Here is a 17,772-nt window from a genome sequence, read left to right on the forward strand (position 1 = left end):
CGGTCTCTTATTACCTTCTACATGATAAATGGGAGTTGGGTGTGTGGCTTTCTCTTATTTTGGTGAATACCATGCTTTCGATTTTTATTTTTATTTTTATTTTGGTTTATAGATGAGGTAGCAAGTACCATTTCGTCTTTAAAAATATTAAAACTCACACATGCAATTGTATTTTGAATTGGAATCTAATGTAAAGATGTTTAATCTAACAATATCGACATTGTTAGTTGAATTTCCTACAAATAGGATATTTTTCATTTTTTTTTGTTTGTTTTGAAGGAACATATTTTCCGTTTTTAACACATTGATCTATGCTCCCTCCGATCTCAAATGTAAGAAACTTTTCACTTTTTAGATTCATTCAACAAATGATGTATGTGGTTTATAATATAGACCAGATACATCATTTGTTGAATGAATCTAAAAAGTGAAAAGTTTCTTACATTTGAGACCGGGTGGAGTATATATCCTGTCAAAAATAAATAAATAAATAAATAAATAGATCTATATTTAAATATTAATCAATTTAAAGACAAATATATTATATATTTTTCATGTGTCAACAAAATATTACGATGCATTCTCTCAAAAAAAAAAAAATATTACGATGCATTAATTAATTATTTTTATTTCAGCATTAATTATGAAATTTAAAAAATGAATATAAATAATTGTAAAAATAAAATAAAAATGCAAACATTAATTTGAATAAGAAAGTATCGATAACCCTCCTCTCCTCCCATCCTCGGCGGCGGCGGCAATCGGAAGTAAGAATGAAAATCCGATCGGTATTCGACGGCGTCGAGTTGCGAACCGAATTCTCAAAAATCGGTATAGATCCAAAGTTCATTCCAATTATATGGAAGCATCTCTTTCGAAGAAACAATAATTATGATTGGGAATGGGAAAAACACGTTCCTTCTCTGCCTTCTTCAGCTTATTCATTCCTCCGTTCAAACTTCAAAACCCCTCTCTCTTCTTCTCTTCATTCAGTTTTCCACTCTTCTGATAACGTCACTTCCAAACTTGTGATCAAGCTTGAAAACGGTGAATTTGTTGAAGCTGTGATTATGAGATATGATACTCGTTTGGGTAAATACGGTGGTCAACCTCGTCCTGGTGGTCTGAGAGCTACTTTATGTATTTCTTCTCAGGTTGGATGCAAAATGGGTTGTAAATTCTGTGCAACTGGAAGTATGGGATTTAAAAGTAACTTATCCTCTGGTGAAATTGTCGAGCAGTTGGTTCATGCTTCTACTTTTGCACATATCCGTAATGTTGTCTTCATGGTAATTAATTCTACTTTTTCTATGATTCGTAATGTCATGTTTTCTGTGTAATAAACTGTTTTTTTTTTTATTACAGGGAATGGGAGAGCCTTTGAACAACTATTCTGCTGTGGTAGAATCTGTGCGCATCATGACTGGGTCACCATTTCAGTTGTCATTGAAAAGGATTACCGTCTCAACCGTAAAATATCAACCATTGACTTGCATTGTCTTCTATAATTTCTGACATAAGTTAACTTGCATTAATTGGGTTGAACTGCACAAGATGATATACAACATACTTACTTTGTTTTAGAGTATTCCAGCCAAATCATATCTTCTTTATTAACCATAGCAATTACTATTTGAGTGAAATCTGAGAATTCCCTGAGGCTAATGCAGATTATGTTTATACCTAGAGTTTGCGACATTAACAGGTCTTAGGGTGCTTCTAAGAGCTTCTATATAACAAAAACACATTTTAAAGTTTTTCAAGTGGTGTTTGGTGTAATTTAATGTTTTTAGCTTTTGACTTTTAGAGAATCATGCAGAAGAGCTTAGGTTAGGTGGAAGTTTATTTTAAATGCTTCTCTATTCTCAACCAATGGAACAGCTTCCCCAAGAGCTTATGATCAAGCATCATCCAAACACAAAATTAACTTATCTAGAAGACCAAAACTAGCTTTCGCAATAGAACTTCCAGGAAAAGGATTTTTCATATGAACTTTTCTATCTAGATAAGCTTATCAACATCAAAAAAATATACATAAGTTTATCAAAACAGATATTTGCATTATCTGTTATTACATTGTTAAGTCATTTCTTTTGGTAAAAGTTCTTGAACGGAAGAAATTTCTGGCTTATGAAGGGTACATTTGCATCTATAATAGGTTGGCATCATTCATTCTATCAACAAGCTTCATAATGACGTGCCTGGTTTGAACTTGGCAGTCTCACTACATGCACCAGCCCAAGACATCCGTTGCCAGATAATGCCTGCTGCCCGTGCTTTCCCTTTGGAAAAACTAATGGCTTCACTGCAAGAATATCAAAGGAAAAGGTGATTATTCTACTTCTGAGTATACAGAAACTTCTTTTCTTTTTAGAGTTGTGAACAGTTTCAGTGATTTTGGAGTCTGTGTTAATTACAGTCTGCAGAAAATATTAATTGAATACATAATGCTTGATGGTGTGAATGATGAAGAGCAGCATGCCCACCTACTAGGAAAGCTGCTGGAGACATTTGAAGTGGTAAATACTCAAACTTTACTTGATAGCAATTAGCATATCAGAAATTCCTGAAGTTTGAATTTTGAAGTAATTCTCAAATTGCGTTTGTTGATTTCTGAAGCAGACAAAACTTACTCAGAGATTTCTCTCTATTTGTCTTAAACACGATCATCATTCCTTGTTGCGCAGTGCTATTAAACTTTTGCTTATTGTCTGAATTGTTATGCAGGTAGTGAACTTAATACCTTTCAACTCTATTGGTACATTGAGTCAATTCAAATCTACTAGTGAGCAGAAAGTGTCTAAGTTTCAGAAAATTTTAAGGGGTACCTATAATATTCGAACAACAGTCCGGAAGCAGATGGGTGAGGACATAAGTGGTGCGTGCGGACAATTGGTGGTTAACTTACCTGACAAGTCTCTCGGAAATGCTAACCCCCTAACGGATATAGAAGATCTTGTTATTTGATATTATGTATTCATATAGGGTTAATTTAACTCTTGGGCTGAATATTAAAAACTTGTCTCCTTGTTTTATGTATTGTTTTGAAGTTGAAATTTTTAGAAATTAGAAGTAAAAAAGCACTTGGTGAAGTGTAACTGCGCAATGAAAATCCTTGATTCGAATGATCTTTGGTCCTCCTAATTTTTATATTATACTACTAGAGACTTCCACAATATATGTCATTTCGTCAACTCATATATAATGATTTAACAATTTTGCTGTTCTAATCAACTTTGCATAACTGCAAACATGGATAGCGGTTGCAGTTTTACTTGAGATTTATCATTTATGCTTGATTATATTGTTTTAGTTATACACAATTTCACCTGATATCCAATGTGCAACGTTAGTTTATAACACTATCCTTTTTTCCTCTGTAAGTTTGTTTCTAGCAGTTTTCAAACTTGAATGCGTATATCAACTGTGACTCATAACAATCAATGAATGTCGCCCAACGGCTGTAAAGGTCTTAAACCTGTTTGTGTTCAGAGAAGCAGAGGAACAACTCATCTCTTCTCAAATCAGCTCAACCAAGCAAAGGCAAGCTCAACATACTTCATTTGAGTACATAATATTTACCAAATCCAAATTTCAGCCAGGAATATACCTGTGCTAAGTTAACTAAAAGATACATGGTTCTAGAAATGGTCACGATCAAGCAAAACGATTTGATAGTTTAGGAAAGCTGTTAGATACAAGCATTTCAACTGCAGATCACTCTGCGCTAAATGAAGCCAAAGACAATTCTAATTTCAAAGCCAAAGGGAAAGCTAATTTCAAATCCTGTCCGCCTAAATCAGCAGGGACTGAAGCCAGATAACCTCTGCTGAATGTGACAGTTGTTACATTCAACAAGATCTCTAGCATGCTGATGATGGTGATAAACTTTGATATAATAATAATGAACATATTCATCATCATCAGAATATGCACCTGAGTTATACATGTATACATGGGGAAATGAAATACTTAGTTGGGCAACTCATCTCCGATATATACAGAACAACCTTTTAAGAGCTTATAAATATTTTATGAAGCCAAAAGAGCTTCCCCAGTTTTGCAATCTGGTCATCCTCATTTTGAGGAACGCTAGAATGGCGTCCTTAACAACGTCTTTATACAAATCATGTTTCCACTTCTCAGTTTGAGTTTTACTAGGAAGATATCCTTGCCTTCCAACAATTATATCTTTTCCCCTGGAATTGCCATTGCCAGCATTGCCCCTATGCCTTTCTCTTGACGCAAAACCTGACTCTCCCAGTTTTTATCCTTGTAGGGTGCTCTGTCATCTGCAAATTGCTTCTCAGGTTTGTCCAAATGGTATGGATTGCTGCTTCTTTCCTCCTTCCTTTCTTTCCTTTCTGGACGATGGTTAAACTGGCTTGTTGCAGCTAGATTAACGTCACCTGAATCCACCGGAACCTTCTTCTCCCTGAATGCAGGTCTTTTCCTCGAGGTAGGAGGTTGATCCTCTTCTCTTTCAGAAAAACCACCTTGTCTGTGAGATGTATAATCGTCAAGTTTAGCTTGTGATTTCTCATCTCTTTGCTCTCTTCCTTCTGTGAATGAAGGTCTTTCCCTTCAGCTTGATGTTTGGGAAGTTCATAATGATCATTTGATTTGTTGTCCACATCCTTGTGCAGATTCTCCTCAGCTTTTGAGTTATATAATGATGCAATGCATGAGACTGACGGCGTCTGTGACCTCCATTTTCGGCATTAGAACTGGCTGTTTCCACCGCCTCTTTTTGTTTTCCATCATTTTTGCACCAACAGTATTCTTCATTATTAGATTAGATTGAATATAAAGCTATGAAGCACATACAACAGACATAACACGGTCACCAACCCGTCAATACCAATATTTCTTTTAGAAAATGACATAATTTAATATAATCACATGTGTCGGTGTCATATCAGACATTGACACATGTCAAACACTGGACACGACATGGACAATGACAGACACGTCGACACCAATAAAATTTTAAAAAAATGACATCATGTAATCACATGGGTCAGATGCCGACACGTCAGACACCGAGACATGCCTTTAATAGGAAGTGTTGGTGCTACAGTCCAACATCCCCACCACAAAAATCAATAAATTAATAAGGACATGAGCAGAATGGATACTGCAATACATAGTTTCGCTTAGAGGAATGAATAGAACAAACAAATAGAATAAGTTTAGGTTAGAAGCTTACGATTGATATCTTAATGAGTGGTTAGGTTAGGTAGGGAAGATTAACGGTAACACATCTTGCAGCTTCTTTTTAGCCTTTATTTACTTCTTGTTGTTGTGAGATGGACATCTCTTAAACAAGATCTGGAGTTCGAAATTGTTAATAAAAGGAAAGACACCCACACCCCTTTGAGTCTGTTTGAATAAAAAATATATATCATAACCCTTGTTCTAATATTCTTGCTTTAATTCAGGACCCTCAATGAGTTTCTCTATTTTATTCATCATATCAACGTTCATAAAACAACCATAATTACAAATAGAAATTATACATGTTTTATTGTGTACAATGAAGACAATGCGGTTTTAACCTTAAAACTTCATGCATGCTACCCAAATCTCTCACTGCTAGAGCAATCCTAGCAGCTTAGAGGTTACATATACATATCACATGCAAAAATAACATATAGATTATTAGCCAATAATAACGGCCATATGTTGAGTTTATGCTACACCAACATCATAAGCTTTGATTACTCCCTAACAAAAAAATGATCAATGGGCGTATGCTTGCCCTCCTTGTGAGACAACTTTTGCTTCTTGGATTTGCTTTGTCTATTGATTCGGTGCTTCTGACCCTGACTGGAAGAAACACGATTAATCACATAAAATACCTTAAACAGAAAATGTGAAGTCACACTCTGTCTAATTCACGTCCCACTATTTTGTTGCAATTGTAAAAACCACGACAAATGGTACGAGGTATATGTTTTACCTTTGAATCGGAACAGATGCTTGGCGAATACTAGACTCTTCCTTTTGAAGCAACTCAGCAAAATGGAAATCAGAATGCTCTAATCTTTCCTCAACAAAACTTGGAGGAAGCTCTGCTCCACAGAGTGAACATTTATAGTCATCCAACCAAAACATTATCATTTCCTGACAATAATTAGGGCTATCATCCTCCAGGAGATTAGACCCGTTATTCACATTTTTTTCCTCAAACTGCCCTTGGAAAGAAGTTGATCCCAGAACCTCTGTACATCCACTGTGGTTAGAACTTGCATCAGCATTGTCAGAAGTTCCAACCTGATAAATACAGCAGAGGACATATAAATTAGTAATGCGTAAACATTGGCATGCTCCTCAATCAGCCAAAACAATCATTTGATTGCTGAAGTTGATGTATATCAATATATATCGCTACTTAGAAAAATAAGGGTGGAGAATGGTAGATATACCTTCTCTGCACCATCAGTTTTCCAAAGAGTGGAGCTTTGGTAATTCACATCTAACAAATGATTACCATCAAAAGGATCTCTGCTATCATGCTGATCTGTGTGCCTACCGTCAAGGGAAAGATCAGTTTCTGTATCAGTGACAAAGTCGTGGTCTGTAACATCTGAAAAAGAACTACTTTTCCTATTGGCTTCTCCTGAAGTAATGAAATTGGTAATAGTCTTCTGTGTAGGATCAGGTGAAGCACCACACTTTTGTCCACTAAACTGTGATACTCTAAGGCCTAAGAGGAGAAGAAAAAAATATTTGTTATGCACCAACTTAGACAAGGAACACATGTGAACTTACTCACTATATCTATAAGCAGCAAGAACCCTCTTATATTGGCCTTGAGGACCATCTTAATAATTGCCGCCAACAATAAAACAAGTTAACGGAAACATATACCTATTAATCGTACTGAAACAGGAAGTTCAGCTTTCAGCAATTTTGATGCATGCTTCAAAATATCATCACTTGAGTTGATGTAGTTTTGTAAAGTCACAGCTCTATTCCGAACCTATAGATTGTGTATTTCTTAGCACTTGCAAGAGAAATATGGTATGATAGTAAAATGCAGAGTGACCACATGACACATATCCCCCAAGGGACTTGAACAAATCATAATAACTGTTTTTTTTTTTTTAATGAAGCTTTATCCACAGAGGTACCCAGGCCAATAATTTACCTTATCATAATCAGAAAATTATTAAGAAAAGAAGAGTCAAGACATTGTAAGTACCTCAAAAGAAGCAGTTTTCAGTTTAAGAGTCAACGTTCTCCCATGCAGACCCTCTTTTTGCATGTCTGTGGATAGCATTTCAGCAAGCTCCGCTGCAAACATAAGATTTGCATGGTTCATTTATTGGTGATAAATTTAAAATATCGAAACACTTGTCTAATTCAGAATCTCAGCATGTAATAGTCATCAGCTAAACTTAGTCAAAGCCATGCATGTGTAACAAACTGCAACCTAAACTGACTAAATCTGAGACAATTGAGTTTCAATTTAAGAAGTTCGCCTTCAAACTGATGAACTGCAATTATGATAACAACATTGAAAATTTGAAATCTACCGGAATTCCCTGAAAGATAAAAAATAACTGACAAGATATATACCCAATTTTTTATGCAACAGCGCTTCATCCTCGGTTGCAGAAAACGTCCTCTCATTACTGATACTTTTCCGAAATCTTGCTTGGGGAGAATCCGTCTTTCCCAAACCTAAACCCACAGAGTAAAAAAAATCTGCAACAAATTGATAAAATGTCATATGTTAAAAGAAGGATTTTACATGATTAATCTAGAATGAAACATTTGACTAGAATTCATAAATTATTGTTAGTAATCCTTTATATGAAGCTAAACTTACAAACATGCCAAATACTGGTTGTAGAAACCAGAAAGTGGAAGACAGAATTTTCAAAATAGACATTAGAAAGATAAAAAAAATGTTCAAAAAACTGTATGAACATTAGTCTAGCTGGCCATTTAAATGATGCTGAAAAAAACAGAAATACTTAAACAGATAGCTAACCTGCTGTTGACTGAGAAAAAAGAGCACTAAGATAGCTACCCTTATCCAGCATCTGCTCACATGTGCTTATTCCAAAAACTTCCTTCAAAATACGTTCAGTAACCTTACCGATGCCCCCAATCTGTCAACACTATCAATCACTTTTAATTAGAAAGGCACCTCTTTCAAAGACATAAACATAAGAAAGTCACTGTCGCAACTAGGAACAATGCCAATAATTTTATAATAACTGGCAAGATGAAATTAGTATACAGCTCAAACAGACCTTTCTGATAGGAAGGGAGGATATGAAAGTCATAACAGCCAAGCGGTCATTTGGTAAAATATACTGTCCATTTGGCTTGTTTATGTCTGAGCAAACCTATAGGAGAGCAAAATGTCAATAACATAATTCATAGTATGAAATTTCCCCAGGTGATCAAACAATCACTACAGTATACATCACTAATACTTTTGAGTTTCTACAGATTAAGAAGCGCTTGAAAGAAGTACAATTGATGCATGAGACTCTTGTTCGTGATATTTAAAGTAGAAACCACATACAATGCAAAACAAGGAACACAGTTATATAAACCTATATATTTTAACACAAAGCTAGCACCCAATCACCCCTTTTAGTGTTATCTAGTAAATTTAATGTATAAGTTATCCAAATTGGGTAACTGTTGTTGATTGAGATATACAGGTAAAAGTTTTGGCTAAAAAAATTATATAAAAGGTAACTGGCACAATTAGGAGATGTTAAGAGAGAATTGAGGAGATACGCAAGTAGCATAACATCATGATAAAATGAAAAAAACTGGAAAACAGAAAATCATAAAGGTTTTGCTTCCTGATTAATGAGCAAGTGCAGTTTCCTTCCTCAATGTATTTCATTTAAAAAATAAAAAGAAAACACCAAGTGGCAAGCGTAGAAGTAACGCATGTGGATGTAAGGTTACGAGAATGAAAATATGCTTTAAAACTAGCAAATGTAACCCATATGGGAAATATGTTTGGCAAATATCATACAGAACCTTAGCAAGTAAGCGATTCGGTGCCACTCCAGCACTACATGTGAGACCAGTCTCTTCATAAACGGCGACTCTGATTTCTTGAGCAATCTACATATTCCATTTTTAAAGGGAAAAAAAGAGGTTTAATACATTTGAAGGTCTCCATTGCAATTTTAATCTGACAGCAACTTACTTCTTCACTTTTGACATTTCTTTCTCTGCAAACTTCAGTTATATCAAGGTATGCTTCATCCAGACTACCAGCGATGAAATTCGGATCATACCTCTGAAAAACTAACGAACATGTGCAATTTAAGCTACCATCAGTAATTAAAGGAAAAACCAGAATATAAAAATCAGTGACACAAAAAAAAAAAAAATACCTTTTCTGGTCAAATCACTGTAATAAGTATACTTGTTGAAATCAACTGGAACAAAGATTAACTCTGGACATAGCTTCCGTGCAATAAACCCAGGCATGGCAGAACGAACTCCAAATTTCCTGGCCTGTATAAAGACAAAAGGAGATTAATTACTCAATCATTAATCGAATCGATTGAAGCTTATAATATATGGACGAAAGAAACCTCATAATTGGCAGTGGATATCATAGACATGGTGCCAACAGCCATTGGCCTGCCCTTTAACATAGGGTTACTTAAAGTCTCAACTGCTGCATAGAAAGCATCCATATCTACATGTAACCAAATTCTTGAAAGGTCGCGAGAAGCTTCCAGTTCAAGAATTCTTTTATCAGCAATCTGGTATTTGAAATAATAATACATTATTAAATTAATGAAAACCCTAAATTAAGAAGTTATTAATTAAAATGAAATGAAGACGCATGTAATGTTATGTTATGTTACCTTTTGATAATGTGATAAATGAGAGGGTGTAAGATTTGCAAATTGAAGACGCATGTTTTGAAGTTTGTGTTTGATAAAAGACTCTTTCCGTTCCTCATTCTGAAAATATTTGGATCCTTTGCTCATTTCATAAACAATCCTTTGTACTTTTTCTTTGTCAACACCTTCCATTCCTGCTTTCGCGCTAGTGTAAACTGTGTTGTAAGACTGCCATCGATTATCATCGCTTCCCATCTTCTCTTTCTCTTGTTGCCGCGTAACCCCCCCATTCATTTCAATTTCACCAACACTCAACCCTTTCCTCTCTCCTCGTTATTTTTCGCAATGTTTTGTTATTTTTTTTTTTTATTATAGGTTGTGTGGTATTTTATTTAGGTTGTGTGGTTATTTAAATTTAATTAACATAAATGAATGATCACTAGTTATTCTTAATGGAATGCACAACCATAAAATGAAGCCAAATTAGGAGATCACCTTCTTGTTGGTGGATTAACTGAGAAAGACATTCTTGTTGACCTAACAAAGAATTTGGTGGAGCCTAAGCACGCCCTAATAGGTTTGAAAGATAAAAGAAAAGACAATTTGACGAATATAAAGCAAGTGTGCAATGCCTACGAAAGATTCAAAAATTTCATCAGAGCTGAGATGTAACATTTGTTCAAATATTTGTAGGATCACAAATATGTTCACAAGTGTCGAAACAAATGTGAATCTACTACTGTTCATGATATATTTTGGGCTCATCTTGAATTTATGTAGTTGTTTAACGATTTTTCAACTATATTCATCACGGACTCCACATATAAAATCAACGTGTACAAAATGTCATTATTTAAATTAGTTGGGGCAACCCCCTTCTCTCTCTCTCAACAGTTTTCATATACCCAATTAACCTTTTGAAGGGAATAATTATGTCCATGTAGATTGAGTAGAGGCGTTGTCGTTCAAGTGACAAAAACATGAATCTCTTCAAAGATTTTTTTATTTGTGATTAATGAATGGTTTAATCAAGATCAGTTTATTGTGATTGTTTTGCTATGAGGATCAAAATTTTGAAAAAGCCCTATTAAATGCCCAACATAAATAACAAAAATACCCTTAGCTTCAAAAACAATAAAATCATTTTTTTTTTTACGTTAAAAACAATTTCATTAACGAAAGTCTGGCAATAAATCAAATGTCAAGACTGCAGAAATACAAGGCGGAGTTTCTTCGACCCATATGCAATCTAAATTCTTAAGAGCATATTTAGCTAACTAATGAGCAGCTTGGTTGGCTTCACGCCTAATATGCAAAAAATTTAAACTACGAAAACTACCCTTAAAATTAATACAATCTTGGATAATAGAGCCAACATAGTTGGAAGATTGTTGGTGAGCATTCAACGCTGAAACCACATTTAAAGCATCTGATTCTGCTATAAGATTCAGAAAAGACATGTCTTTTGCAAATTCCAAACCTTTCCGCATAGCTAAGGCTTCCGCAACCTCTGAATCTGGTAATGAAACTACTTGCCAAGAACTAGCACCAACAACAACACCTTCATAATCTCTCACAACAACACCAATACCCCACTTATCACCCTCTATCGGACCCGCTGCGTCAACATTAAGCTTATAGAAACCACTAAAAAGAGGTGTCCAATGAACATCAGATATTGGTAAAATTGGACCTCCACTTAGTGTCTCCACCAACACCGTACTAACATTCTTAAAATTCACAATAGATCTTTGTGCCTTTTGAATAGTGGCAGCCACATCAACATGAGTCCCCTCAAAACATTTATTAATTCTAGCACACCATATTTCATAACACAAGGCCAGAACATGGACTATAACATCCTCATCTACATCAATAATATTTTCCTCTAGCCACTTGTGAAAAGGGACATACCTGGAATCATGTGAATTAAATACCACACCTAAAGTGGAAGCAAACCATATCTGCTTTGACCAATGACACTCCATAAAGAGGTGTGAAATTGTCTCATTATGTTCCCCACATAGAGCACACAATGGATCGCTACTTATTCCTCTTTTAAACAGATCATTTTTTACTGGTAGTTTTTCCTGTAGAATCCTCCAAGCAAAATGGATGTGTTTTGGAATACTTTTTATTTTCCATAATTTTTTCCACACTTGGTAATTATTGTCCTGCGTTGAGCTATGTGAGCCATCTGCTTCACGCCTTGCCTTTAAGAAATGGTATGAACTTTTCACAGAAAAAGTAGTTGACCGTGACGCACCCCACATAAATTCATCTTGCAATTGAGAGAAAGAAATTGGCAATTGAAGAATTTGTTGAGCCTCAAAAGGTAGAAAAATTTCATTAATTAAAGGAGCATTCCAACATCGAATATCATGGTGAATGAGATCTGAAACAAACATAATATCACAATTAGGGGGTTTAGGGGACCAAATCTTGTGTCCATTTTGATAAGGAAGCCAATTATCCTCCCATACATTAATTAGACGACCAGTTCCTACTCTCCAAATATCAGCTTTCTCAATAACATCCACTCGTGCTTGCAAAATACTTCTCCATGTATAACTTGGGCAATAACTAGTTGAAGCTTTCAAGAAATTGCTTCTAGGAAAATACCTTGCTTTCAAACATTGTGAGATCAATAAGTCGTCGTTGTGCATAATACGCCAACCTTGTTTAGACAACATTGCAAGATTAAACTCATGAAATGTTCGAAAGCCTATCCTACCTTTCTTTTTTTCCTTACATAATGTCTTCCATTTAATCCAATGGATTTTACGTTCACCTTGTTTGCTACCCCACCAGAACTTACTAATCATACTCTCAATATGCTCACATAAACCCATCGGAAGTAGAAAACAACTCATCACATACGTAGGAATAGCTTGAACCACTGATTTGATCAAAGCTTCTCTCCCAGCAGTTGATAGAAATTTTTCTTTCCAACCTTTCAGCTTCTTCCACACCCTATCTTGGACAAAATTGAAAACCTGTTTCTTAGACCTACCAACAAAAGCAGGCAGCCCTAGATACTTTGAATGACGCTCAGCAGCCTTAATTTGCATCCAACCTTGGAACAAAATTTTACGATCATCAGGTAAGTATTAAGAATTTCTTGAATGGTCTGAGAATCTTGAAAAGAATCCCTACAGAAAATGAGACTATCATCTGCAAAAAATAAATGATTAATTTTTGGAGCTCCTCTAGCTATTTGAATTCCATGAAGACCCTTTTTTGCTTGTGCCTTATTTAGAAGCCCAGAAAAAACCTCAGCACATAAGATAAATAGGTAAGGAGATAAAGGGTCTCCTTGACGGAGACCTCGTTGAGGATAAAACTTCTGACAAGGACTTCCATTCAACAAAACAGAGAAAGAAACAGTGGAAATACAATTGAAAATCAAGTTCTGCCATTTCTGAGAAAAACCCATTGACTGAAGCACCTCAATCAAGAAATTCCACTCTATACGATCATATGCTTTTGACATATCTAGCTTTAACGCCACATACCCCTTCTTGCCTTTTCTTTTTTTCCTCATATAATGGAAAGATTCAAAAGCTAGTAAGGCATTATCAGTAATTAAACGTCCCGACACAAAAGCACTTTGAAATTTTCCAATGATATTCGGAAGAATTAAGACAAATATATGTATAATTAATGTTGCTCGGATTTCCACCACCATTGAGAATCTTCAAAGCAAAAGAAGTCACATCCTTGCCAACTATACTCCAAAACTGTTGATAAAATAAAGTAGGCATTCCGTCCGGCCCCGGGGCAGCATGAGGCTTTAAGTTTTTAGCAGCTAGCAAAACTTCATTTTCTGTGAACTTAGCTTCCAATATGTTACGCATAGCATCTGACAATCTATCTAAAATCATTTAAATTCAAATAAACAATAACTAAAATTAATTGAGTTAATCAAATATATTAGTTTGATGAATGAATGAGAATAACACATTTACAATATAACCTTTATCAAGTATTGTTTTCTTAGGGACTACAAATTTATATATTTGCACAAACTAATAACATATTTTATTTTATACTAAAAACAAATGATGTATTTAATTAAAAACTAATTATGAATATACTTTTAATACCTATAAAATTTCAAAAGTTCTTTTTAGTCCACATTAGTTTTTTCTTTACGGTTAGATCACACGATACTCTCTGTCAACAGTTTTAAACTATATTATTACAGAAGAGTCCTGCTCTTTACCCAAACAGTTTTGCTCACTCCCAAAGTAAAAGTCCATACTGCCCCTACGTATGTTAACTCACGTAGCGTGAGTTAACTTACGCCAGTTATAAGATGAACGTGACTTTAGTCACGCTACGTGACTTAAGTCACGCTAGTTATAAGTTGGCCGTAATTTTATAAGTTGGATGTTATAACTTACGCAATTTAGTGCACATACCAGATTTTGGACTTTGGTGGGTTATTCAACCATGATTTTATTGTGTTTTACACGATTTTTTTTTTTACTGTTTTTGACTGAATTTAGTGCATATAAAACCTATGCACTAAATAATTTTCAATTATGCCTTGGTTTTTTTTTTGTTACATTTAAGGCCTATATTCTAAATTAATTTATTATTCTAAATTGTTTTGTTTACGTTAATCTAAATTATTTTCTTAACTTTATACTAAATTATTTTATTAACATTATTCTGAAATATTTTCTTAACATTATTGTAAATTAGTTTGTGCACATTAATCTAAATTAATTTATTAACTTTATTCTAAATTATTTTGTTTACATTACTCTAAATTATTTTCTTAACTTTATTCTAAATTATTTTGTTAACATTATTCTAAATTATTGATAAAAGCAAATGGACTAAATATAAATAAAAGTAAATGGACTAAATTAATAAAAATAAAAGCAAATGGACAAAATATAAATAAAAGTAAATGGACTAAATATAAATAAAAGTAAATATAACAATATCTTATTTTATTAATAATTCTCACATTACAACAATTGTCATACAATAATGTTGAAGTTATTCACTAAATCTACTTATTTTCTCCTTTTTGGGGTAAAAAGTGAACAATCTTCGTGGGGTAAAATAGTGAGCAACCTTCTTGGGGAAAATACATCATCAACCCTTGGGCTAAATTTAAATCTGTTTTTTTTTATCACAAGAAGTTCTTTTTACCCACGGTAAAAAGTTTCTGCGGTTAAAAAAACAGGTTTAAAATTATCCCAAGGGTCGATCACTTCCCCAAGTTGGCTACTCACTATTTTACCCCGACGAAAATTGATCACCTTTTACCCCAAAAGAGAATATTGAAAAAAAGAAAAGAAAGAAGAGAAATAGAGGGAGAGAGTGAGGAGGGGGAGAAAGTGATATGGTGTGAGGAATTAGGTAAGTATGGAGGGGTATTTATAGGTAGAAATGTGAACCTAGGTTGTAACTACCATAAATATGGTCAAAAAAAACGTGTGAAGTGGTAAAAAACGTGTACATTGAATGTTGAAAAGCTGACCAAAGTTGGAAAAACGTTTGTTCTTCACCGGCCAACTAGCGCAAGTTAACTTGCGCTAGTGCTGTAGTTTGGCGTGACTTAAGTCACGTTCATATAACACTTACGCATGTTGAGTCACGTAACGTGACTTAACATACGTAACAAATGCACTAGCGCAAGTTAAGTTGCGTAGGGGCATTTTCGACTTTTACTTTGGGAATGAGCGAAATTGTTTGGGTAAAGAGCAGGACTCATTACAGAAACTCATGTTTGACCAACATAAGCCCACGTGATAGTGTTGCACAAGCTTTCTAAAGTATGTTAAATTAATTAATAATTAAATAATTTATTAAGAAAGTATGGGTTTATATATTTATTATTTATAATTTCCTTACCCTATACAGTTAAAACTCTATAAATTAATAATGTCAGGACCGGAGAAATTTATTAATTTAGAGAGTTATTAATTTATCAATAAATTAATAATTATTAATTTAAAGAGTTTTTAAGTAATTATACTGTACATACCAAACAAAAAGGCAAATTAGTCTATGCCTCTTAGAATTACGTTGCAGCGAACCTTGGGACTCAACATAAATTAGTAACTATTGTGTTCATATGCATTGGAAATCAATAATAACTTTTGAAGTACAGTAAATGTAAACAAGAGGAACAAATGTGTTCAATGTATTCTTAATATATTTTTTTAGTTTCTATGAATTATTAATTTATGATTTTCTTGGGACCGAAAATTATAAAGGGATCTCCCGAAAAATTATTATCTTATTATTTTATCGAGTTTTTCAATTTTTTACATTGGCCCAAGTCGGGACCGGACAAATTTATTATTTTAGAGAGTTTATTAATTTACCGAGTATTAATTCAAAGAGTTTCTACTGTATTTGGAAACTCTACAAAACATTTATTAATTAATTTTCTATGGACTAAACCAACATTTTAGTATGTAAGGTGTAGCTCATGTAACAATGTTGATATTGTTAGGTTTTACATCTTCACTGAGTTCGAACTCAGGATCTCACGGTTGTGCGTGTGAGTTTTAAATATGTCATATCATCTGGTGACAAAATAAAATGGAATATAAAACTTTATATTGACTAAAAACATAATTGAACGTTTATATTTCAGAAAGATGATTAAACATTTGCGGAACTTGGAAAAATTAAAATTTATGTTTGGTTGGTTAGAAATTCTAAAATTAAAATGCGTATTTTTTGTGTGAAAATTAAACATGTATTAATCTTTGAATAAAAAATATATGTAATCCTATTGACTTACAGGTTGACAAACGAGAATTGTATCGTGTGTTTGTAACGTGTTACATACCAAGAAAAGTAAAAAGAAATTTACGGTTGTTTGGAGGTGTCATTGTTGCACACTTTGAAAGTAGGAGGATATATATATATATATATATATATATATATATATATATATATATATATATAGGAAGGTAAGGAAATCTTAACTAATAACAAGTTAAATGCCACCTCAAATAGATAAATATTGTCATACTAGGTTTTTTTTTTTACTAAAATTATAATTGTAGTTTGTTTTATCCTATATTTAAGCCTTTATGTCATCATACATATTCAAATAACGCAACCATTAAGCTTAATTGCCTTCTTGTTGGTAGTCACAAATGAAAAAGGGTCAATAAAAGAGACCACCATAACATATACACAATTAAAAGTCGCGTATAAGAAGAAGAAGGAATCATAAAAAAAAGGAGTTAATTATGAAGAATTCCCCACCATTTATATGTGATGAAGTAAATGTGATTAATCCCAATCGAATATGGCAAACTAGCAATGTTCTAAAAACCAATCTTCCCCCAATTGCTGCTACAATCATCTTCGTCGTATTTTTTTCTCGTCTTTTCTTCTTTATCTATAAACTCCTTCATCAATCTCGCATCATTTTACAGATCTCTGTAAATATACAAGTTTACGAGTTATCTTGTTTGTAGTAATAACTTTTTCTTTTTGACTCAATTAGTATTACATCGTTTCAAAAAAAAATTGTATTAACATTTTTGTTTGACAAAGTAGTCGTAATAACTTGATATAAGTGTATATTGATTTTGTACATGATGAAAGTTTATTTTATATATATCGTCAAAATCAAAATGAATTAAAAATTAAATATATTTAGTTGCATTCACGTAAAAGTAAAAATAGAATGTTTAGACTTATAATAAATTGAGTATATAAAACGAGTTGAATGTAAACTTGAACGTAAAATTAATTTTGGTTAAAACGAGTTTTACACATACCTACAAACACATCTCAATATGTGTGTGTATTTGCGGATATGTTTTAAAAGTCAGATGCATCCCGAGATCCTTTAAGTTTAACGTTTGTACCAGATCAATCATTTTAGTTTTTGTCACTTTTAAATTGGTCTTTTATGTCACTAATAGTGTGAACTGTTACT

General features: G+C 33.6%; 2 protein-coding genes and 1 pseudogene across 3 annotated transcripts; 1 reads left to right on the forward strand and 2 right to left on the reverse strand.

Annotated features, from left to right (window-relative positions):
* Nucleotides 1–694: 694 nt before the first annotated feature.
* On the forward strand, nt 695–3,178 carry LOC146918836 (Radical SAM superfamily protein). The gene is made up of 5 exons (XM_085712069.1): nt 695–1,289; nt 1,366–1,470; nt 2,159–2,328; nt 2,420–2,519; nt 2,728–3,178. The coding sequence occupies exons 1-5, from the start codon at nt 774–776 to the stop codon at nt 2,965–2,967; spliced, it is 1,131 nt and encodes a 376-aa protein (XP_085568195.1). The 5' UTR covers nt 695–773; the 3' UTR covers nt 2,968–3,178.
* Nucleotides 3,179–3,935: 757 nt separating this feature from the next.
* On the reverse strand, nt 3,936–4,788 carry LOC146918837 (uncharacterized; annotated as a pseudogene).
* A 643-nt stretch (nt 4,789–5,431) lies between these two features.
* Nucleotides 5,432–10,177, reverse strand: LOC146918838 (DNA/RNA polymerases superfamily protein). 2 transcript variants are annotated; one of them, XM_085712071.1, is made up of 13 exons: nt 9,864–10,177; nt 9,585–9,727; nt 9,381–9,504; nt 9,191–9,291; nt 9,019–9,105; nt 8,268–8,363; nt 8,003–8,123; nt 7,585–7,713; nt 7,208–7,299; nt 6,874–6,985; nt 6,429–6,709; nt 5,963–6,276; nt 5,432–5,829 (listed from the first exon to the last, which is right to left on the reverse strand). In XM_085712071.1, exons 2-13 carry the CDS (start codon nt 9,687–9,689, stop codon nt 5,721–5,723), a joined length of 1,671 nt encoding a protein of 556 aa, XP_085568197.1. In that variant the 5' UTR covers nt 9,690–9,727; nt 9,864–10,177; the 3' UTR covers nt 5,432–5,720. The 2 variants fall into 2 exon arrangements, with proteins under 2 accessions (XP_085568197.1, XP_085568196.1); XM_085712070.1 differs by having other exon boundaries at nt 9,585–9,758.
* Nucleotides 10,178–17,772: the final 7,595 nt, after the last annotated feature.

The sequence above is a fragment of the Medicago sativa genome, chromosome 5 (assembly GCF_051527215.1).
Source record: "Medicago sativa cultivar Bolivia chromosome 5, Bolivia_mono, whole genome shotgun sequence".
Classification (NCBI taxonomy): Eukaryota; Viridiplantae; Streptophyta; class Magnoliopsida; order Fabales; family Fabaceae; genus Medicago; species Medicago sativa.